General features: G+C 52.6%; 1 protein-coding gene across 1 annotated transcript in view; it reads right to left on the bottom strand.

Moving 5' to 3' along the window:
- AFF3 (ALF transcription elongation factor 3) overlaps positions 1-25,113 on the bottom strand; it is a 147,622-nt gene that overhangs the window by 37,994 nt on the left and 84,515 nt on the right. Inside the window, exons 5-8 of the mRNA XM_078863417.1 lie at positions 23,793-23,837; positions 17,582-17,686; positions 16,499-16,532; positions 15,989-16,040 (exon numbers count right to left, since the gene is read on the bottom strand). Coding sequence (XP_078719543.1) covers positions 15,989-16,040; positions 16,499-16,532; positions 17,582-17,686; positions 23,793-23,837 — 236 coding nt within the window. The remainder of the gene's footprint in view (positions 1-15,988; positions 16,041-16,498; positions 16,533-17,581; positions 17,687-23,792; positions 23,838-25,113) is intronic.

Below are 25,113 nucleotides of genomic sequence, written 5' to 3' on the forward strand. Positions count from 1 at the left end.
TCGGGTGGCCAGCATCTGCCCGTCACCCGTCCGACGCCGAGGGCCGCGCCCTCGGCACTCCGCTGCCGCCGGGAGCCCAAAAAAATCACCGAAAATCGGCAGCGCGGCCGGCCTCCACGCCAGCCGCACGGCTGCTTTTCCGATTAGCGCCGCCGTGGACAGAGAGCGCGCACCGCATTAACGTAGATCCGGACAGAAAATGCCACCAAGGTCACGTCGCGGAAACCGCACACCGCGCGCGCGACATGGCAGAGCGCCGCAGACGCTCACGGAGGGCGGGGTGCCTGAGGTGAGGCGGCGGATGCCAGATTTACAAAAGGTTATTGTCGCACAGCTTTTGTCTAATTTAAGCTCAGCCCGAGGGCACTTTATTAATTCTGGAACAACCATTATTGTATTATTAAACAAGGGAGCAATAAACGGCGGAGATTTAACCGCGACGGGCGCGCGTCCATAGCGCAGGCAGCACGGGGTGGGCAGCTGTTGTGCTGTGTCCCATAAAGCAGACCGATGTCACACACCAGCTCGACAAGCTACGCTAGCCCCAAGCCATGCCAAGCCCAGGTCCACACTCGTGCCTTCCCAGACTAGCTCCAACCCATGCTCGGCTCATGCCGCATGAGACCGAGGCCATGTTCGTGCCTTCTCAGGGAAGCCCAATGCCAAGCCAGCCCATGCATTGCCTAACCATTCCATCCCCACACCAATCTAGAATCATACCACAACTATCTCCATTCCAGCCAAATGCACCACCAGGGCAACACATGCCACACGAGACGATGCCACCATGCTAATCCCACTATCCCTACGCCAGCCCAGTTCCACTGTGGTGGCTGGTGCTCGTTTCCACCGTCGCAGAGGGGTCGTGACCCCCGCTGACCTCTCTTGGAATCATCGACCGCGAAAGTGAACGCTTGCGCGCACCTGGGAGCGACTGGAAAACACCACCTGCCGAGGGGGCAGCTCGCCGGCTGCTCAGACAGAAGCTCAAAAGAGTTCGATTCCCATATCGAGCGGTTGGTGCACTCCGCTACGAACGGAAGCGGCCTGGCTCGATTGTCGAACGCGTATAATATCGGCGGTTGAGCGAAAAGCTGAACTCGTTCAGCAACCCACACTGACCAGTGTGGGTTGGTCAATGATCATGTAACTCTCACGGGTTGTGAATTGTTCTAAAATGATGTTATCCTCTGCGGTTATTTGGCAGGTCAACAATAATAATAATAATACGTGACTTTACGTTGTGCCCATAATGTAAGGAAATTTCTCAAGAGTGCAGAAATACTACCAAAGTGCACCATTAACCATTCTGTGAACTGTTCCATGAAGCCCTTGCAACATGGTTCACAACGTAGTGCGCCAGTATTAACTCGGAGCCAGAATTCAAAACCAGAGAATTTCCCCTGCGACTCAGAGCGACCCACCCTTCCAAAACAGGTATTGTTTTTCAAAGGGTCCTCCTCGCATGCTTCAAACCAGAATACATTTTGGCTGGAGGCTATGTTTCCATTAGAAGCACGAGATATAATTCAGCTTATTATAATAAAAATGAATCCACCATTTCTAATATTGCATTGTTTCTCTATAATGACCATGACTAACATTGTGCTGCAATTTAACTTAACACTCATCCACTCCGTCCTCTGCACTTATTGAACAAAACATAACTTGGGTTTGGACACAAAGCAAACCCTGAACTATCTCGATAGAACAGCCACCATTCGCCACTAAGTGGCGGTGACGTCACCACGCTAGTGCATCACAAAGATAAAGATATCCCATATAGCCTTAACAGACTGTAGGGGCAAGTGCTGTTAGCGAGCACCTATAAAGGCCGGCACGACACACGAGGGGGTGGGTGGCCGTGTTTGTCTCCCTAGTGGCGATGTTTACACATCGCACCAGGTACTGATTTGAGGCTGAGTCGACCTAGGGGAGGCCCAGGACCGGTTCAGATAATCGTCACTGGTATTGACCGTGAGCAGGAATCAGAAACCCAGTTTGCCAGGCTCGTAGCGCAGCGCACTAACCGCTACACTACCGCTCCCCACTAGGTGCACCACACACACACATATACACGCACAAATGCCTCCACACGCACACCCTTTACCATTCTGGGTTCGTCCACAATCCATCTCCTGGGTTTTACTGACAGAGGGTGAGATTCGTGTTTGAAACCTTCTGGATATCCCAGGCTCCCATGCCGTGCATGCGTGAAGGTGGTGACGTGGTACACAATTCATTTTTTTTTTTATATTTTTTTAATATATATTGTTGTTCAGAATGTCCAATGTCGTCAACTTGTTTTTTGACGTACTGTATGGTAGAAATCTGGGATTATTGCGGTGGCTCCGCCAACAATCGTAATGTACACGTATGTATGTTGTATTTATGTATGTTGTATGTATGTATGCTGTATGTATTATGTTGAACTTGTTTTTCACCCAAGGTAGCCAACCATGCTAATCAAAGGCGTGGGGGAAGGACAACAAACTAAATGCAAAAAGTAGTTAGAAAGAAATACGTTTTCAATCTAGATGATTTAAAAGTGCAAAGCTCCAGTGGCTTCCTAATATCGAAAGAGCGTTCCAGACGGCCGGAGAAGCGCAGCGCCGCTCGATGCGGTGACCGTTCTTTTTATCAATTGACAAAAGCCGCTGCTGCGAGGAGGACCACCGGAGTGTCGCGTGATGGTTGATGCTCCGTGACGAGATCAGCGAGGTGTTGTGGTTCATTTGTGGCGAGCACTTTGTTGTGTCGAATGAGTGCAATATGTGTGTCATCATTACTTGAACAGAATCAAAGGATTTGCGATCCCCATCACAGCTCGGTGTGCGTGGCACTCGCGGTCAGTGGGATGGCTTCAAGGAGCCGAATTTGAAGAAGCTTCCGGCACGTGGCACGTAGCGCGGCGCCGTCGTCACGAAACGACACGCCGGGTACAAACACACGCAAAATAAAAACCACGTCGGAGAACTACACATTGCGAAACGGTTAAGACCTGTCAAATTCCCTCTTTAACTTCATCCCCAGGGTGCGCGCGGGTTATGCAAAAAGCGTGGTTTGAAAGAGACGAATGGCGCTCCGAGATGCCGTTACGTTTCCTTTAATCCCAGGACTCGGTGAACCGCTGTGGACAGAGTCGGGTGCCGTTAGAACCCCGCACGCACAGGCACAGCTGGCCTGGCACTTGACCGATGTTATGTTTTATATTGTACCGACACACTGCACTTCCAATTGCTCGATGTAGTATGACATTATTAGTCCGTGTGGGGTTTTTTTTACGTATAAAAAGAAAGCACTCTGAAGAGAGAATTAATCACATTGAAAAAGCACACCATCTGTTTGTGAGCGGCGATACCATTGTAAATCAAGACTCCTTATAAACAAAGTACGCAGCTTTACGGCAGAAATCTATAATGGTAATTATATATATAAAAGTCTGCCCCTGTTTTGTTTTATTTAAAATAAACAACCACCTTGTAAATAGCCGCTATGCAACTGAATGACCGGCGGTGGCTCGCAGGCACGCGGGGAAGTGAAGACGTCTGCCTCGGCTTCGTAGAGACGCCACTGAACGCGCAGTCACCAACCAACCCCCCACCACCCACCACCGTCGACAGCGAAACGTTCGGACACTCCGCTAAATGGGACGGCGTCGTCGCGCAGAGGCGCTGGACGGGCCCGGGCGGGGCCGAGCGGTAGCGCGCTCGCCGCTCGTCGTGGTGGTTGGCGGTGTGGAGTCGAAGGCCGCCCCGGTTAATCATCGAGGGGCGTGGTGACCAAAAAGCCTCGCGCCGTTCAATCCGCAGGCGGATGACAAAGATCCCCCTGACGTGATGCTCATGTGTGCCGGCGTCACCGTCCACATTTGCCAAATTGTATGGATTAACTCGCAAATTACTTAATTGGATAAATGAAAAAAAACCCGAACCGCGACATCACCCCTCGACTGTCAGACCACAATCCGCCTGTTAAACATTACTCGTTTGTGCTTGAATACCAAGTAGACTCACTCACGAACGGGTCACTCCGAAATAGAGAGCGGTATTTGCATCTCATCCCCGATGGTCATCGACAATTTAAGACGGTAGGAAAGAGAACCACCGAACAGGCACTCTCTTGCTCTGAACGTACGCGCAAAAATAATGTCCTCCTCCTTCGTCAAAAGGACGACGGGCATTTTTAAAATCGCGATGATTGACGCCCTCTAAGTGCACGCGTTAAATGAGCGCGATGACATTTATTTTTTTCCTTCCAGGCCGCGAGGTCAGGGGGCAGCCGACGGCTTGGCAGCCGCGTCGGCGCGGCTGCGACTTGCGGGGCCATTTGCGATGCAAAGGCCTCGTCAAACAAACACTCCTCAAGCCACCGCCGCGGCCTCCTCATAACCCATTAACCGTAATTTACCAAATGGTTAATGGCGCTGTAAATAAGCAAGATCGCCTATAATGCCTCCCGGATAATTGAACCCTTAAGAAGCGAGGAGGAAAAAGGTTTCCTCTTCCAAAAAAGAAAAAAAAACACTCTCACAGACTTGCAGCCAAATGGAGGGCTTGGCGGCTGTTTAAAGTGCGTGGGGCGGGCGGGGGGGGGGAAGCAATATTTCGTTGCGTAATCGTGGCCAGAGATATCATTCACGATCAGAATTGGCCACCAAAAAGATTTCACAGCGTGAGCAAGCTTCGGCGGTGTACATTGGCTCAGAGCGTGAGATTCTTTCAGTCTTTATAAGGCGTTGCACAGACAGTCTCACAGAGCAATGTCTGTGAGCGCAGTGAGCGCAGTCTGCGCTGTGGCGAGCGGTGGAAGCGATTGTAGCGGACTGCGCTACGAACCCAGCAACTTTGAGTTCTATTCCTGGCCACACCCAATGTCAGTGGCGAGAGATATCTGATCCCAGTCCTGCGCCTCTCCCCCTAGGTCGCCTCAGCTGTAAATTATATGGTGCGGGGTGTAAACATCGGTACTGGAGAGACAAAGGCGGCCAGCGTGGTAATCGGATACATCACCCCATTATGTGTTGTGCTGGCCTCAACAGGTGCTCGCTAATAGTAACTGCGTCAAAAGTGAAAGATGCTTTGTTTAAAAAAGCATTTGCACAAAGTGTATCGTTTTCAACATGAGTTTTCTCCGATAGTTTTTGGTGACTCATGCCTTCACTTGTGACTTCTTCAACAAGGCAATTAGCTGGCTCTTCACACACCTCGAGCATCTGCTCTGGTGAGCACCAAAATAAATAAACAAAACCTAGCCGAAGATATTTTCCGTCACCATGATGAGCTGCTGGATATTGACAATTGTCATCATTGCCACGAGTCATGAACTATTTGCTGCTGGATGAACGCCTCCCGAAGACATCGCCACCTTGCGTGCTGCGATGCTGCAAGGCTGCGCGAGCACCACCCGCGCTGCAGCCGATTATTTACCTCGGGCAAGCCTCGCCTCGTTGTTTCCGGAGAGTTCTGCTACATTTGGATGTTTGGCCATGTTCCGAAAGTGAGTGCTTGCCTTCGTGTGGGAGTAACCCAGAGCGGTCAAGAAAAGACGCTGAAGTCTCTGCACGGATGGATTAAAATAATCCATCGCGGTACCCGCCGTCTCCTGCCCCCCCCCCCCGCCCCCCCGAAAAAGCCTAACCAGGCCGGACCCTGCCGAGTGGCGGGGGGCGACATGGTTGCCGGGTGGGAAGTGGCCTCAGCAGCCCTCAACGCGCGTGGCAACGGAGGCCTTCTCGCGATTTGGCGCAAGCCCACGTACGCACGCACGGCCGAGTAATTCAATTACCAAATGAGCATCTCGCTTGCGATTCATCCTTTCTCACCTTGCGTGTATTTTTCTGGCACGGAGAGTCACACCGTCAAAAGAGGGGGGGGGGGGGGGTGGGAGTAAAACCCTCGAGTGGACAACGAGCGGGAGATGGGGAGGAGGGGGTGGCCGGGAGGGCGGAGGAGAGGATCGGCAGAACTCCGCGTGTCTGTGACGTTTAGGGTCGCCACCTCCGAGCTACAACAAGCGGGGACGTATCATGAGATGAAAAAAGAAAAAAAGACCTCAACATATCGCAAGAGGGGAGAATTATACGCTCATGCAATCTGGACACTTTTCTTTCTGGAAGCGATTTTCTATTTTAAACGTGCAGGTGTTTGCATCCATCATTTACGATGAAAATAAAAGTCCATCTGATTTCCTGCATTTGTTTATTCTGACTTCCTGGACCGTGTTCTGGTGATGTTTGATGTTTCTTCAAGTGAAACATCGCGTATACAATTGAGCCAAATTTCGTTGTGAGATTTGCTCTTCCACTGACCGGCGAGTGAGATTTAAAAATGATCATAATTGGCGCGTCGTTAAGCGCTCATGTACCGCCTGACAATTGCGTTTGTTTGGCAGGAACTTAGCGACACAAAACTCTGGTCAGTTCTGTACGTGGCCTAACCCATGAAATAAATTGTAAATGACATTTCTTGCATATTTAAAAAACAAAAGGTAAAAAAGATTTGAGCAAGAACGTAGCAGTTAGCGCTACGCTGCGCTATGAACCCGGCAGCCTGAGTTCGATTCCCGCTCACGGCCAACATAGGTGACAAATATCTGAATCGGTCCTGTGCCTGCCTAAGGTCGACTCAGCCTCAAAGTGCTGTTAGCGAGCACCTATGAAGGCCGGCACGGCACAAGAGGGGGTGGGTGGCCAACACCACGCCCGGCCGCCTTTGTATCCCCAGTGGCGATGTTTACACATCGCACCAGGTACTCATTTGAGGCTGAGTCAACCTAGGGGAGGCCCAGCACCGGTTCAAATAATCGTCACTGGCGATGGCCGTGAGCGGGAATCCAAACTGGGTCGCCAGGTTCGTAGCGCAGCGTGCTAACCGCTGCACCACCACTCCCCATAGACACACGCACACACACACAGGTGCTATGCCGTTGACCCCCCTCCCTCCCTCCCACCACCAAGACAGGATACGCGGTAGCGGTTGCACATCCAGGCACGGGGCACTGGCGGTGGCTCTGCCAGGGCTCAGCGCAAACACGGGCCATATGGCGTAGAGACGGGGCCAGGAAGACACGGCTCGGCGCTCCATCGTCCGCGGCAACCCACTATCCCGTCGCCATGGCAACCGCGCAGCCATGGTAACCAGCCGGCTCCCGATGCCCTGACTACACCGGGCACCATATGGCACCGATCGCCGTGCCCCCCGCTCGCTCGCGCGCCCACGGATTGGCGCCCATATCCACACGGCTCGCTCCGATGGCTAATTCACAATGTATCCGCTGACTTTATTATTCGAATCCCTGTCAAGCAAACTGCTGGGGACTGCTTTAAGCGCCAGATGGCCCAAAGCAGACACTTGATTAACACATTTTATGAATACATAGTACCGTCGATACATATTGCAAACGGATACTTGTATGCGTGTGGCGAGCGGCTGGGCGGTGGGTACGCGCACGGTGTTATGAACCCAGCGACCCGAGTTTGTTTGATGGCCGTGCCTATCAGCAGTGGCAATATCTGTATCGGTCCCGGTACCCCACGTACCCCCCCTCCACCCCGTCAACAACCAGGACTAAGCAGCCGTGGTGAAGTATGGTCAAACGACCCCCATGACCAACGCACTGTGGGGAGGAGGCCTTCATCCAGCAGTGGATTTGCAAAGGGCTGTAATGTATCGCGACGAATAAAATAAACTTATTTGCATATTGACAGCACAATCCTTGCGTAATAGGTAGGCATTCTGTGGTTGGTTATTCAACGTACGGAGGTGATTTTCTCTTTATTGACGAGATCATCCCACGTGACGTTGAACACTGTTTCCCTTCCGCTCCGACCATGACTCCGTGCTGAAACGAATGGAGTTGCAATTCCATGCCATCTCCCACCTCTTCCAAGACTGTCCGACAAAGTGTGGATGAGTAGGCCAATTACTCCCTAGAGGCGCTCGCTCTAGAACTCATTTGAAGTGGAGGCAATTCCACCAGCAGTGGCATGAACAAGCAATTGCTGGGCTGTGCCTTCACCTTTTTACCTTGACAGACCATTCAAGACTTCCCGCACCTCCGATTAGCACGGTTGGCTATGTATGGTGAAAAAAAAAAAGTTGGTTCAAAATACATACAAGACTTGGCTTTATAATCTTTCATGGAGGGCTTGGTGCATCGAGGTGATGTTCGTAAGAGAACGTCAAGAGACTTATTCTCTTGGGGGGGGGGGGGTGGAAAGGTTTTTGAATGATGACAAACCACTTTGGAAAAACATGAAGGTCAACAAATGACTTTTTAGGATGGATTGTTGCGTCACGAGACCGCGAGCCTGGCGACGGCTTGAAGACGTCTTTATCCGGCAGCGGATAAATCATGGCTGATAACGACGATGATGACGATCGTGACAATGCCTTATCATTCCGCACACGTCCACGTTGGAGACGCGCGTGGGATACACGTGCGGCAGTGAGGCCTACGCACGGGGCGTTTGTTTATTTGTGAAGCGACGGGCTGATTGACGGGCGCTTACGGGAATCCGCGGCTTTTATTTTGTACATATTCCTGCGGGCGGCAGGTGAAGCGCAACTCGTCTGCCATCCGGCTGCGGGCGGCGTTGCACAACGCAGCGGCGGCGGGGGCGGCAGGCGGCGCCCGCGTAGCCCGAGCCTGGCGCCGCGAGCCGCCGGACTCCGTCGCGTCCCACACACAGTAGCGTCACCGCGACGTGGAAACCCCGGCGTTCGTTTTCGTCGACGGAAAAATTATTCTACGGTGAAGTGTTTTTATTTCGGTCAGCCAGTGACTGCGAGTGGACCGAACACATCGGCCGTGACAATGACTACGACGGAGCCACCGAATACCAAAGCGTGACTGGCTATTTAGCCAGGCGGTGGTGGTGGCTACGGATGCGTGGAATGCAGCACTGTGGAGGACAAGGGTTTGTGGATCACACGAACGTCCTGAAACTCCCTTCCCGTGGATGTCGAAGAGGAGCCATACCCCCTGGCTCGCCCACAGGGCCCCCTCGTATGCATGAATTTTCCTCCCATATCTTCATATAAAGAGGATCGCAAAGTTTGGAAATGTTTTCTTCGCACCAGCTCACCACCTGGCTGCTGCCTTTCCCGTCTGCCTGCGGCTTTTCCTGGCTCCTGGGGAGTCGTCTTCACTCCTCGACTAAATAAAACAAAAAATTATTCCCCATGAACGCCGAACGGAACCAACATCGGTGGCACGGCTCGCCCTTTTCCTCCGGCGAAACGATCGCGTAGTTCCCCCCAAGAAGGAGGAGGGCCAACGTGACGCACACGAGCAGAAACGATCCGAAATAACGTTCGAGTGCGCGTCGCCTCCCTCAGGCGAGGCAGCCCGGCGCTCCTTCCTGCCCGCCGCGCTGACCCCCCCCTCCACCACCCCCGGCGCCGCCGCTGCGACGCTGCTCGCAATGCCGGACGCGGCCGTCGCTCGCGATGGCTGAGCTCAACGGAACGGATCGCCTGCCCGCTGCAGATAAGGATGGTGTCGTTTTTGTTGCTGCTGCTGCTGCTGTCCCCGCAGTCACGCACTCGCGCTGCAGGCGCGTCTTCATTGCGGGGGGCGCGGACGTGACGTTCGTCGACGCATTCTGCTTTTCCCTCTTTTTGAGCCTGAAGAGAGGAACAAAGACCTATCGTCTGGAAAACACCTGCGACGGCTGGGCGTCTCTCTCTTATTGACAATTCACGCCCGGTTTCTCTCGATCGGTCTCTCGTGATAAATTTGATTCTCCCGCTTGGAAAATTCGAGCAGCAAATGCTCTTACGCTTGGCTTCTGCCTCGGTAACTTATTATCTTCTTCTTTGCTTCGTGTTGATTTTTTGATGGCGCTAACATTTTTGACTTGATGAAATTCTAAACAGGCTTAGTTTCTGCCACTTCACGTTCACATGTAACCTTCATCATTGTTCGATTGGATTTTACTCTTTTATTTCTCTCTAACACAGGTCTCCGTTGAAATAGAAACTTGTATTCTCAAATGGGCTCTTGCCTGGTTGGTATAAAGGAAATGAAGTAATGAACCGGTGAGCTCTCGGATGCTCTGTACGTGACGTCAACTAACGAGACACCCATTTACAAGGGGGCCCTTTTATTTCAAATATCACGCTCACTGCTTTTGTCTCTCGCCTTCCGCTGCGAGATGAAAAACACTGATCGTTCCGCCGGTGAATTCTGAGACACACCATAATTGATGACGACCAATGCTACATCCCTGCACAATAGCGAACTTGTCTCTCAAATATCACAGTGACCGGAACGCAGCCCGGCGGTGCGGAATTTCACAGCCCGGTGCCCGAGGGCACCTCCAGCAGCAGCAGCAGCAGAATAAGAAGAAGTGGCAGACGACAAAAAATAAATATCACCAACATTTTTTTTTCCGCCCGTCGCCCACCCACCCTTCGCGGCCGGCGTGCCGTGAATGCAGACGAGCCTCTCCGTTTCTCCGCCGGTGCACACCGCACATCTGTGCCGCCGCAGAAATACGCATTCGCCCTGCCACGAACACTCGTCCGTTTCTTTTCTTTTTTTACGGCTCAGGCGAGCCCCGCGAGCTGTTCATGGAATCCGAGCAGCGTGCGTCAGAACGTCTGCCACTCGTTTTCCCCTGCGTGGCTTTTTGAGGTTCCGGGCCGTCTGCCCAAGATCCCCTTTGTCTTCAGATGCGTCTGTCTCTCTCTTTCTTTTCCTTCTGTCTATCGATCGAACTTCATTTCTTGATTATCGGCGTGTCACGAACCGCGACTTGCCAAGATGATGTAAATCTTGGGCCCCTGCCGGAGGGACGCCGTGGATGCCAGGACGTGTGGGTCACACGCTCGTGGATTTTTTTCGAGGCAGGGGAAATAAGTTGCAGAGGCAAAATGCCGGTTGAGTGAAATGAACGAAGATTGCTATCACTGTCACTGACAGGTTTCTTTTTCTCCTTGTTTTTAACAGAGAAAAGCCTCAATGATCTCTCAGGATAATTTTCCTGGCTGTCCTCCTGCATTGCAATGGTCAGCCAATCCATTTTTTCAGAACAGTTTCATACGTGGCTAGACGTCAGTCAAGCGTGGAAGAAGAGGCCAAAATAAACTAAAAACTATACTAACATTCTATTGAGCCAGGTAAAGCCCACTTAGCTATGTAGATCTTTTTCAGAAGTGACCTGCCACAAATAATAGCTCAACCAAGTGGCTTATCGTGTGGAAATGTATAGCAGCCAAGAAATATTCGTACTAATCTCAACAAATAATATTTATCTCAGATTTATGCTTCACACCTTCACCAACCTGCATTGACCAGAGTGGTGAAGTATGGTCAAATAAACCCTTCATCCAGCAGTGGATTGACAAAAGGGCTGTGGGTGTACACGTACATTCCCAAAGAGTCACAGTGCCTGCCACAAGTGGTGACACCTGTATCCCACCATAGCTGCCCCAGTCGATTGCCTGGCGGAGTTTCAATACTCTAAGCGGAGGCCCTTCCGCCAATAGTGGCGTGAGCGAGCAATTGCAGGGCTGCACCTTTACCCTTTACACGCGGGACACAACCAGAGTGCATGGAGAAAACCCATTCGTGCGAAGCGACAACGCTTCATTCGTACAGATAGGTCTGAAAACGACTTGCTGTACATCACAGCCCTGCAGACTGGATGTCTCATGCACAAGATGATCTCTGCGACCCACCAACTCTGACTCCTAAGCACCGTGTTACCATCATGCCCGGCTACACACGGGATGCGCTACCACCAGAACTGACATTGTAATCTACACCTAACACATCATTGTCCGAGTGACAACTATGGTGGCTGAACTAATACCAGCGAAGGGCCTTACAGATATGGACAAAGACCGCTCGAAGAAATGTCAACAAACCCTCGTGATATTCAATTTCGGCTTCCTCTTTCGGAGCGTCATTGTTTTGAGAGTACGATTTTTACAAAGCGTAGGCGAGCTCACTTAAAAACGCCGCAGTCCAATTCCTTAATCCCACTCGGTGACTCATCTTCGCTGCCCAGCGCATCCATCGTGGACGCCGCGATGCATCCAATTTCCAAGACGTCGAGTATCCTGTTGGTCACGAGCCCCCCGCCATCCAGCCACGCTCGGGGAGCCGCCGCTGATGGCGTGAGCGTAAAGGGCAGAGTGTGTGTGCGTCACTTGTGTTCCACTCGCTTCTGCTGCTGCTGCGGTGTTTGCGTGCGCGTGCCTGTGCATGTGCGTGTGCCCGCGCGCTTCTGCCCAGCGCTGTTTGACTTGGCACCCAGCCATTCGTAACCTCCCCTTCCTCGGCGACGCCAGCCTCCCCCCCGCCAACAAACCCCAACCCTCCCTCCCTTCGCATCATCGTGATCCCGCTTGGGTTCAGCGAACCCTAACTAAAGCCACGTGAAGGCCAAGCAACAGCCAGCACGATTCGCCCCTCTGTCAAAACGGACGCAGGGCGAAATCCGCGCAGAGGTGGAGGAGTGGCGCGGGTGACCGCCGACGCCGTCGCTGACCGGATTCTGAGACGCGGCGCTCACTGAACGCGACGCCGTTGGCCGGAACGACGCGTCATCTGTTACGATCTCGGAGGTGCCGCGTTATTAAAGCGAGAAAAACAACTACGGCGATAGATAAGTGGAAAAAACAAATATGCAAGCGAGTCTAAAGACCTGCTTCGAAGGTCATTGATAAAAAAACACACCCGCGCGTGATCCGTCTTTCCGACAGCGCTGTCATCATAAACGCAGGCGGACCGTGGCGGTGTGTGTGTACGCGCGCGTGTGTGCACGCGTGTGCACGCATGCGCGTGCGTGCGCTGCTGTGTCTTTATGAGGCTCAATTACCGAGGTCGTCCAGGTGCACACGCACGTGTGCAAGCAACGGAGGCAGATCGGCAGAACGCAGACGGCAATAATGATGAACCAATTAGGGCTCTCCGATCCGACAAGGCGGACATCGTCCGTTCGTGGTTAGAATAGAGAAAGATGACGTACGTGTCAACTGATGTCGTGTCAACGTGTACGTCATCAGTTTTTATTCCGATTCCGTTCCACCACCCACACTCGGTTGCAGACATTCGGGAAACACGCGGCAGACCGCACCGGATGTTTGAACAGAGTTCGCCAAACGCCAGCCTTGTGTGGCACTCAATGCGATGGGTCGGAATGAATCAGCGTCTCCCAGCGACTGAGACGACTCGACCTTCCAATCAGCTGCTTTGTGCACGGCGAGTAATGCGACGGCCAACAGTGACATCCGTGTATTGCGAGTGTCCATCCGGAATTTGGTGCTTCACTGAAATTATAAATAGGACAGGAGGCCGTGGTGGCTCAGAAGTCAGAGCAATGAGCGGGATCTGCTGGGATCCTGGGCTCTCATGCGAGATTCAGCCACCGTAGTGAGTTCATGGTCTGAGCCCGGTCAACAATAAGGGGCACAACAAACCCGTCGCATTAAGATATGGTCCTGAGAGGTGAATTCAAGCTCTGAGAATAAAAAAATATATCAGGTTTGAAAATGGTGTCAACTACTGGATTCTCATGACTTGATGCCTACAGAATTTTAAGTCAAAGTACATGGAAGTATCTTACTGCTCAAACAACTGCTGTTGGCATCGCTCTTCTCTGCTGACTGGCCTGAGTCATTGGTGGAAACTCCATATTCCTATGGCAGGGGCTTGTCTCTTCACGTTAAGATTACGGTTGGCTTCCTACAAGGGGAGTACTCAACCATCGACTCGAGAGGAGAGATGGGCTGAGTTAATGTCAGACAGGGATTTAACTATCGTCCGAATGTTAATGTCAATGCTTTGACAACAGCACTATCTGCTCCTACTTTATAATAAAAGTAATCATAAAAAAACAACAAACAGAGTCAAAGTTTTAAGCAGCGAGCTGCTTTTGAGCCTGCAGGGTCCGAAAAAACACCCGTGCGACAGAAAAAATAACAATCCAGACACGTGACGTTGTCGGCTCGTAAATCCTTCAGCGTCACGCCTCGCGGCACTCCGGCCACAGCGGACGGGGGGGGGGAGGAGAGATGAAAGCGAGAGACGCAGAGGGGGGGCGGCAGCGGGGGGGGGGGCTGGGTCCACCCCTAAAAAACACGGTGCTGCAGGCCACCCTGTATTACGGGTGACCGCGGCGCTGAGACGCGGCAACGCGAGCCGGAGCCGCCCCGCCGTGCCGGGCCCGCTCCTCCCCTGGAGCCCTCTTTGCAAGTCTCAGCGTGTTTTTCTTTTTGTTTCTCAGCGACATCAAAGTTGGTCATTAATACAAAAAAACCACCCCATTCTCTCCTATCAGACAATGCTCTCCACGGATCTGACAAACGATCTCGAAAAAAATTCAACGCCTACTATAAATTAACTTTTTGGAGCTTACCAATCGGGGGGCGGGGGGGGGGAAGAGGACGCGTCCGCCAAATACTGGGGCTCCGTCAACAGCGAGAGCGTTTATTTAACCTCCGTTTAGCCGCGGAAAGAGGCTGCAAGATGCTGGGGCTGCGTGTGAGCGATTGGGTATTGGGGAGAGTGGGGGTGTTGTTACGATTTACACCTCACGATTTCAATTTAAAAAATACCGTCAGCCTGGATCTGGAAAGCTAAGCAGCGTAAAACCTGGTTGGTGGTTGCACGGGAGACTGCCTGGGAATACCAGGTGTTATAGGCTGGGGGCTGCAAAGTTCCAAGGAGCTCTATCTATGTGGTTTCCTCCAGCATGCCAAACACTGGCCCTCCCGGGACCCAACGTGCCCACGAGCTAGGTGACGTGGACCAAGATCGTGTTCGTCGCCGATACCGCCGCCGCCGCCACCGCGTGCGACCTCGACGTTCGAACGGCTTTGGCCTCGATCGCCCCGCTCAGGCCAGGACCGCTCGTTGCCACGGAGCTGTGGTCGGCGTTGGCCACGTTATTCCTTCACTCATCCATTCCTCTAATCCTGTCTGGGAGGGTGTGGGGGTCGCGGTGAGGCCTGGTGGATAAGGACTTGGGATGCAGAAGTGGATAAGAGAAAACCCCAGTCTCAAATTTGAAGAAACAATTTTTTTGTATAAAATCCACGTTGGTTTAGTCAAAGTCAAATATTTACAGCACCGTAATTTTCAACTTGATTAGGTGATATATATATGGGTGAGTGTACACAAAAAAACCGACATTATGTACATATGATTGTTTTAATAACATATCGGTGCTTTCAAAGGATCCTGACAGTCACGGCCACCCATGTGGAAGCCTCGGGTCAGGCGTACGGGGATGAGAGGCGACTGGAGCAGCACTCCCTTGGCGCAACAACAATCGTCCGCTGTGTTTTTGGTATTGTGATTTATTTCCCCAAGTCTTCAAAAAATATCTTTAAAAAAATGTTTTTAGTCCGCTCCATTTTATTATGAATCCACGCAAAGCCCAAACCTCTCCAAAAATGTAAGCACTTATTGATAGTGGGATGTAATGCTCTGCCAAGATGCCACATTTAAAAGCCAGCATGCACGATTGTTATTTAAAGAATCATCTGCTGAGGTTCAGCTCACTTTCTCTGCCAGGCAGCGCAAAGGAACATCCCATGTGGCATGTGTGTGTGTGTGGGGCACGCTCCGAACCCTTTGTCAAACTGCTCGTATGCACACTGAACCAGTTGTGAAAGGACTTTCATGTACAACGGTGAGCAAAACTTAATGGGTATAAAAATATTAATGTCACCGTGTACTCTAAGCTTCGGTAAGCCACGAGCTCTCAATAAGCACGCATGGGGAGGGGAGGGGGCGCGGTGAAGGGAAAAGTGTCCAGAGATACGCGCGAGAGATTTGAAAGCCTTCAATCCCCGCCTCGTCAAAACGGCGACACTCACGCGCGTGCCGACAAAACCGTGGCAGAGAAACCCCCAGCATCGCGACAGATGGCATGCGGGCGTGCAAAAAAGAAGTGAGCCCCAGCGTTGGAACGTCACACGATGTGCGGCAGAGAGAGAGAGAGAGAAAATAAGAGTAATTCCAGACTCACGATTTGTGATCCGCCACATTTGGTGGCTGGCTTGCTGCCGTGTCGTGTCGCTCTGTGGACACAATTGAAAAAATAAAAAAACGTTCGTGACGGCACCTTTGAGGTGGAAGCCATGACGCGTCCATTACGATTCTCTATCGAGTGTGAGGCGATTAACGCTATTAGTGGCAAGGGTAGAAAATCAAGGACAAGGGCAAAAGGTCACCACCACCAATTCCAATGACATCACCACACCTCGTGTGGGAAGCAACAGCGATAATGTTGCATAAAATACCCGGCCGCCCACAATTATATACATGTATTTGTTGATATATTTTTTTTTTACAATCTGTTAGCAAAGTAACTCTTTACTGTAAAATATGCACATTGCGAAAGCAGTAACTGGGGTGGGCTGATGTAAATTATTTCCTCGCATGCGTGAGGACCTGGGGGATGCGGGGGAGGGGGGTAAGGCGTGGGGTGGGAGGGGGGTGTGTGAACAAAAAAATATTGCGACGTGAAGAAACTTACTCTGTCCACCGTAACCCGAGTTGATGTGAGCGTCCTGCAGGAGCAGCGGGAGAGAAAGCAATTAGCGACCGCAATGTATTTGTTTCGATGTGTCACGTGACCCACGGCCGGCTCGTGCCAGCTAAAATCAGTCAAACCCTTAACTGGATTTGACAAAATTGCTGCCCCCCCCCACCTACCCCCGTTTGAAGTTGTTGTGTAAACAACGCGGCGGTAAACTCTGAATAGGGACGTGGCACCACCTGCTTAGCGAAATTAAAACCTTGCAGGAACGCGACCCCGCGGCTCCGCTGCGGACGTCTACGGGAGGGGTTGGGGCGCGCCGCCCACGTTCGTAACGCGCCGGTGCCACGAGGCGTGGAGGGGGGTGGGAAGGAAGCGGGGGTCATCCTCACGACTCTGTGGATGGACCTTGGCAGTTGTTTAAACGTAAATTTGGGTGGTGAGCAATGAAGATGTGAACCAGCGGGGTGTAATATGCAAATGGTGGCCTTTCACACTGAATCAACAGGATGAGAACTCAGAACATTTAAGCTTTCCCTGCGGTTCTCGTAGCCAAGAGACATTTTTTTTCACAGCCTCTGCCGAGCTTTGGGCAGGGCTTCGCAATGCAGCAAACGTGTAGAAATTTATCCCGGCGTCTCCTGGCACAGAGCCCCCCCCCCTCCTCCGCCGCACACAGGAAACTTAACAAACGACGCGAAAAAATATACGTGCGGAAATGTTCGCGAAGATACCGACGGAAGAGAAATAAACCTCTCGGGGCGACGCACATTCATCACCGCCACCGCCGCCACAAAACCCTGGCGAAGAACTCGAGACGCCGCGGCCACAGACCCCCTGCGACGGTCAAAACCCACCCGCCGAGCCTCACGACCGTAGAGCCCCCCGGGCAAGGCCACGCCAGCCCGGTGACCCTCGCGCAAATATCACGGAGCGGGTGAACGCGAGCGCAGCGGCCGCCACGGCCGCCGCCGATGGCGCCGCGGCGCAGAGCTGGGAAAACCGCCCGGCGAGGCCGCGCCAGTTTGGCACCGCATCAACTTGGCTCCCGCAGAGACACTGTACTTGAATGAGACTGACCTTGGCGGGAGGAGGAGGGATGTGGGTGAAGGGAAGCTTGGAGGGCTCCGTCTGCCCGGGGGTGTGGATGGCGGTCAGAGGGGGAGGCCACGAGTGGGTCATCTCCTGCACGCGCACAGCAGCAACACAAAACGGGGTGCGGGGGGGGGGGAATAAGAAACCGTCGTCGCGTCTCGTTCGCTTTGGCCACGGCGTCGGTTGAACGGATCCTTACGTCTTTCGCTCGCGCCGCATAACATAATGTAACGCGCCAACGGAGGTGGCGTTACGTTCACGGGGGGGTGGCACGTGGACGCACGGCACGGCGTAACAACTGGTGGTGCACCAACGCATCGACGTTAATCTATCGGTATCGATTTGACGCGTGCGGAACGATCGATGGTTTTATATTCACGTGCGTTGTACGCAAATGGTGTCACGTGACCCCTGTAGCCACTCGTGCACTTATATCGCAACCCTTATCATTCCAAAGCTAGTAACAGCATTGTCCACCTTCACCAACAGAAATTCCAATTGTCGGTGCAGTCAAATAACTCAATCCGGATGCACAAATCCGCAAAGGTCTACTCATGTACCTACCATTTCATAACATACTTCTCACCCGCACCCACTTCCACCTACACCCCGATCTCTCCGCTGGCTCCCAATCCAGTACCGAATCAATGTCAAGCCGGCACTCCTGCACTCGCCGTCTTCAAGACCTCTCATCTCCCCACCATGCGTTCTCTACTTTGGCATCCGAGGCTTTCTGTCGAAGGCCTCAGTCAACCTTGGCACGGCGGTCAGGTCGCGCGTTCTCACCATCGTCTGGGACTCCGCGGCCAATGACTCACCGCCTCTCTCCGCAAAAGCAAACAACGCCCACTGTTCCTGTGCAGCGTCCTGAGATGCCGGTCGCATTGAGACGCCGCCACGTAAACCCGCGCAGGACTGCATTGTAGTCTGTCGCGTCTCATCACGCTCATCGGGCGGTACGAGCGAACGACCGAGCCTCGGTTAGCAACCCGCTCTTGAGCCCGTGAGCCGAGCGTAGCCACACGCGCACAACCTCCCGTGCCTCCCTCGGGGGTCTTCACTCGGACTTCTCCGTCATGTCCGTGGAACTTGTGAGTGTCAATTCATGCCCTGTCTCATTTTATTGCAGCAGCAGCGGAGCACTCTGTGCCTTATTTGTGGCCACTTACAAGTAATACAATATCTCCTCTCCGACTCTATTGTGGCATTTGTTTTTTAAATCACTGTTTATTTCTGAGCTGTAATGACTGCGGATTTTGAGCTGCGGGGTTTTCTCTCTCTCTCTCTCTGCGCCAGTATACGGCAGCACACAGATTGACTGACAAGCAGCTGGATAAACAACTGGTCTTCGGGGGAAACGTGAAAATGTGTAACGGGTCCCGTGAATCGGGGACTAAGGGGGTGGCGGGTTCACGATTCTCGGGCAAAATGAAACTGCCGAGCACGGGCCAAGCGTTGTGAACGTCGCTGCAAGCGCTACAACGGGGTGAAGGTGTGCACGCGCGCGTATCTGCAACGTCTTCAAATGCTTGCTCATGCCACTGCTGGAGGAGGCGCCTCCACTAGAGAGAGTTCGAGAGAGCCACAGCTATCGAGCATGAGGTCTCCTTCATCAGCCACGTTGGCCACTTTGTTGAGCTATCATTTGCGAAGGCCAGGTCACGCCTGAAAGATAAGTTAATGTCCTCAGTATGGCTGTACCTGGCAAGATAAAAAAAAAAGTGATTAATTTACCTTTCCTATGATTTGCACTCCAATCGTGTTTTTGTGTTGTTTGTTGTTGTAACGTTCTGACCCGCCCCTACTGGAGATCTGCGACAAAGAGCTTCACAGCTCATCGGATTGCTCCTCCAGCAATAACTCAATGTCATGATTGTGAGGTGGCAGTACCCGCACGTGACCCCCACCGGTTGTTTTCGCTGCAAGTACGCTGGAGACATCCGCACCCGGAGCAGAGCGACGGTGCCTGCGCTGCATCGGAACGCGGTCCTCTCCAAAGTGAGTTTGCAGCAAACAATAGACGGAGCGCGTCCGCCGCTAAACAACGGAGGAGCGGTCGCAGCCCCCCCACCCCCCCACCCCCCCACCCCCCCACCTCGGCAGTCGTCGCGGACAAACAAAGGGCCCCGTGCACCCGCCAAGTCAAATCCCCCTTCGTCTTCCTGGTGGCTCAGGAGCGGCGACGGCGGCGCTCATTGAAGGGTCTCTCGCTCGCGAGCGCCAGGGCGTGGAATTCTTTCTGCTGCTAAATGTCGCACGGTCTTCATCCGCCGCGGCGGCGGCGTCGCGCGAGACGGGGAGGGAACAAACCTCAGCTCCCGCCGCGACGCGAATTTTTAACACGTTCTTCTCGCCCAACCCCCCCCCTCACTCACTCACTGCCGTCCGCACCGCACGCCACCCCCCACTGCTCCGACGGAACAGCGGTTTCCCGGTGATTGGTGTTGATTTGCGACGAGGCGCTCTGTTCTCTGTGTCACGGTCGGGCTGGGACGGCGACCTGCTGCGGTTTTTATTGTGGAACTGAACCGCGCCGTGCATGCATGCCGTTGGTGGGGGTTATTTGACCATATTTTACCTGCCGCTGCGGTCAGTGCATTGAGCGTAAATCTGGGAGCGTAGAAGTAGAGCACAACTATTATTTTCTGCACTGACTCCTGCCGACTGCCCCGCACCCGCCTACGACAACCGGGGGTGCACGGTGGCCGCCCATCCAAGCACTATCCAGCCTCAAACCTGCTTAGCTGCTGAGTTCTGGCACATTTAGAGTGATTAGCTTGTTCAAACTGTACTCATGGCCTTGTAAGAAGGAATTATTTGTAAATCTCACACCGCAGTTTGTCAGAGAATTATTTCCCTAAAAATCCTTCAAGTGGCATTTTTTGTCATTTGGACCGTAAGAGAGGCTCTTTGCTGACACTTCTGCTACAAAACAGTCAAACGGCACTTACACGAGAATCATTCATTCTCATTGCTGGATTTTTGCCAAATCAGTGAACCACCACATTTTTATTAAATGTTATTTTTGTGTGCATTTATCAGTAACTGAGCTGATACCGTGAACTCATTACACTTGAGATATTGGTTTTATAACGAGGTGGCCACAACAGATTAAAACCCAGGACTTTAATGGTGTGCTGTCTCAACGCTTTTGACCTTTGAGCAACTCGGCCACCTCTGGAATTCTACGAAGAGTTCCGTCTGCGGGAAACGGCTGCCAATTTCTCACAAAGCGCTACTCATTCTACCGACTCCAGACGAACAATGGGTGGATTCGATCGGAGACCCGAGCTCACGACCACCTCGCTCCGAGTCAACCACCGTGACCTAGGCGCACCACCCAGTCAAGAGCTTTGACCGTTGTCACCGATGTCCGTCTACGCTGCCATCGTGCGGCGTTCCCCCGGCGCAAGAGTCGCAATGACGTCAGGTTGGGCACGTTCAATGTTCGACGTTTGTGTTTTTTGTTGTTGTTGTTGTTGTTGATAAGTCCAGAATCAGTGTTCTCGATTGTAAGCTAAATATGAGCTAAATATAAACATGTTAACACCCCTGTCGCTGCCAAGCCGACACCCCTCCCACTCTGCCTGCGAAAGAAAGCGGTGACGGCGGCGCCGGCAGGGATTTCACGTGAGGCAGAACGGGCTGACAATTGCGGCACTTCATTAGCAAATGCTCAATTAGTGCGACGAAACTCGCGAGATCAAAGCAAGGCAATGATACGAACTGATAAGACGTCCACAAAAAATAATCATATTACCGTCCTAGAAAATCATTAGACTCTGCTTCATTTTCAATCACAGCTGCGTGGAGAGAAAATGAGAATTTATCGCCGGATCAAAATTAATGTTCTGATAATTAAATATTACTCCGGGTACAAGGCAACTGATTTGTAACACGTAATCGGTGATTAGCAGAAGACGTTCGTGATGCAATTAATTAATGAATGCTCACTGCGGCAAGCCAGCGAGTGCACGTGTTAGCCCAGGCTCAAATGTGACCGTTTATAATCGTCTGCCCGATCCTAAACTGCTTCACGGGCCCTGCACCCACACGCGCGGGGCGTGCCCGCGACAAACGATTCTTCTGCCACATCTGGGCTGTGTATTGATTTTAACTTTAAAAAATCCCCTAAAATGTTCAACAAAACATTTTAAAACAACACCAAGAACCGATGTTATAGTTTTGTAAATATTCACGTAAATAAACATGGCACATTGCGACGGTTTACAAATCAGGCGATGCCTCCACTACCTAGAAATAAAACATCGGCTTAAGCCATGCAGGTAGATTGTAAATAGGCAACATTTATTTTTCGTTTTAGCGAGAGGGCACCCCGATGAAGCTAATTTCACGGCGATTTGCTCATCAGCTTGAGCGGTAAGAATCTCGAGCCGTGGGGGTGTGGGGGTGGGTGAGCCAGGAGAGGCGAGGGGACCGTGGGCGGCGGCGGCGGTGGTGGGGGGGGGGTGCAGAGAGAGGCGAGGAAAGGGATGTCGGGGAGGGGGGACCCTGGGCGCAATCTGCATAGGGCGAGTTAACGAAGCCAGGGCAGGCGTGCGGCAAGTCTTGATTGGGTCACTGGGGAGAACGGCAGTGCTAAAGGTGGGGAAGGGGGCGGGGGAGAGGGGCGGCTGCGCGTGGTGGAAAGGAGACCTGTGGGCCCGGTTGGGGAGGCGAGCGAACAGGGGGCATGCGCCTAATTTTAGCCGCTCTGCACGCGGGGGGCCCGCGCCTCTCCGGGGACGTTCTCGTCCATCGTTAGCTCAATTTCCGTGACCCTCCACCGCACCCCCCCCCCCCCCCCACAGCTCTATCACCGGAGCACGATCAACTGGGAGCGCCCTTCTAAGTGGACGGCCGCCAATTCGCCCTTTCTCCATCGTGAGTGACCGGACAATCGACAGCACTCCGGTGGGGAACGTGAAATCCTCGCGACGGAATTGGCGGGCGATTGATCAGGGCCCCGGTAGAGGGCCGTGGTGGAGCCCAAGGAACGGCATGCTCGCCCGGCAAAAGGAGGCCCAATTTACCCTCATCATCCGCTAATTGCCAAGCACCGCTCATCCATAACAATAACAATATACGCCGGATTAATAACGTGACTAACGGCAGCCTGGGACCATTTGGGCGGGCCACGCCGACAATCCAGAGGGCGGCTTTTAGGCAAGCGGAGGAGCTAAATTCACAGCCGCATCTCGAGGAAGCCTTAAATTCCTAATCTTAACCAATCCCTTGCTGCTCGCCCCCACCACAACCACCCAGTGCCCCCCACACCCCCCCCCCCCCCCACAGCTCTCAGCTGTCGGTGATTACAGTCGTTAAAAATTAATAGGCCCACGTGAAGAGAGAGGCAGCGCGTTTGGTTTAATGAGCAGGACTGCCCCGAGTTGCGCTAGGCCGTAAGCGCTTCATTCCTCCCACACGTCACGGGGACTCGGCCGCTGCGTGGGACGGAGCCTTGACCCCCACGCCGCTTTCCACGGTGAAAAAAAAAAAACAACGGTAATCAAAGAAAATCTTATTTTCTGCAAGTATGATGGATTGACTTGTTTTTATTTTTTTCCATTTTGTGCCGCGAATCAACATGACGCGTGCATGGGGTTTCAACGCAAGGCGACCGACCGCTTGCCTTTGTTTTATTGTTTTGTAAAAAAAAAACGGCGTTTTCATTTTCTAAGAATGCAGTCAATTCCTAAAGAAAAGACACCACAGCCCGCGGTCAATTCCCGCCGCTCAAATGAGCATCGAGGCAATTCCACGCGCCCATGGCGGGGGAGAGTCTGCCCATAGGGCAACCCCGCTCTTGACTTGCCCACGAAGCGATTCTCGTTTTATGAATCCCAGAGGGATGATGGGCCGAGTCAACCCCCAAGCAGGATTTGAACTCCCAACATTCAGATTGCGAGCCACTCGCTCCACCGCTGGCCAGAAATACACCAGAGGGCATCGTTTACTTTCAGACGTAACTAGGCGAAAAATATTACTCGTTAAAGAGACGTGGCATCTCCTTCGTGCAAACGGAGGCAAAAAAATTTCGACGGTTTCTTTTTTGATGGAGAAGCAACCAAACGGGCAGAACACGCTGTCGGTATTTTTTTTCCCGTTAAATATCAGTGGAAAGTACCTTCCCACCGAAACACGACTAGTGGCCAGTGGTGGATACTGGAGGGGGGGGTCGTTGGTGCCAACTCACCCTCAGGATTTCCTCCACGCAGCTCGTCTCGCTGGAGACGGAAACCTGGACGATCGGGAATGGGAAGGAGGCACGGAAAGGGAGAGAAAATATATACAGAGAAAGGTTAGAAGGGAGACGTTAAATAAAAGTCCAAATATTTTTCATGCTTCCCGAGTGTCAAACCCCAGTTGGGGGCGATTCTTAGTCTAACGCGGACATTTCCACACCACTCTTCGATTTCATTTCGTGATTTAGTGTGAACATTTTTTACAGGCACAAGAGCTGGAGAAGGTCGTTTTGTTTTAAAACGGCGTGACAACAGAATCTGCCATCGCCCAATGACGCAGTCCGTCGCGCTAAGACGTGTGGTTATCGAGCACCGATTGAGTAGCGCCAGGGTGTAGGATGACGGGGGTGGTGTGGCCAGCACCATGCCACAACTGTCTTTGTCTCACCGGCACTGGTGATCGCACTCTGCGCAAGGTGTACGGAACGTGCAATGGATGGCGCGTCGATTAAATGCAAAAATCGGTTCTAATGTTTACGGCACGTGCAGAAATTGAATCGCGCGTCGTGTTAATTGGTTATTTAAAACCAGGTATTCAGGGGAAGCTTAGAACCATTTCAGATATTGGCTACTGAAGTCATCTATGGTCAGGGAATCGAACTTTGATCCTCGGTATCAAAGCGCGGAAAGCTAACCGCTACGCCATTGCTCTCCATTGCTCCAGAACCACAAAAACCCACTCACCCACACTCACGCACACTCACGCACACTCACGCACACTCACGCGTGTGCAGGGTTCTTGTTGTTATTGCCGCTAGTTAATCCCATCACGGTAACAGGCAAAGCAAAACCCCCCTGGAAGGGAACCCCTGGGACACGCCCGTGTGCATCTTTGCGCGAGCGAGGTGCACGCACGCACACACATGCGCCCGCCTGCATGCGCGTGTGCGCGTGTGTGTGCCCGCATGTGCATGTGTGCATTCATGTGTGTGTGCGCGCGCAGCCATGTGTATGTGCGTGTGTGTGTGCGTGCGTGCGAGTGAGCTCCGTGCCGACCGCAACAGAGCAGCGATTAACCCGGCTGATGGAGCGACACCAGGAAGCATAGGGAACAACAGAGTTTCTTCTACCTTGATCGTCATTAATCATCATTTGCAGGAGGCGGTGGCCGCAGAGACAACACAATTGCGCTCAGCTTGGTGTAGGAGTCCCCTTCAACCTCCCCCCCCCCAACAGCCTTTCACTGGCGGTTCCCCGGCTCCGTGATTCACCGCACAGCGCCACGCTTGCCACATTGATCACGTTGCTCGAAGCAATGCTCGCATTAAAATT

This window comes from Lampetra fluviatilis, chromosome 15 (assembly GCF_964198595.1).
Source record: "Lampetra fluviatilis chromosome 15, kcLamFluv1.1, whole genome shotgun sequence".
In the NCBI taxonomy this organism is placed as follows: Eukaryota; Metazoa; Chordata; class Hyperoartia; order Petromyzontiformes; family Petromyzontidae; genus Lampetra; species Lampetra fluviatilis.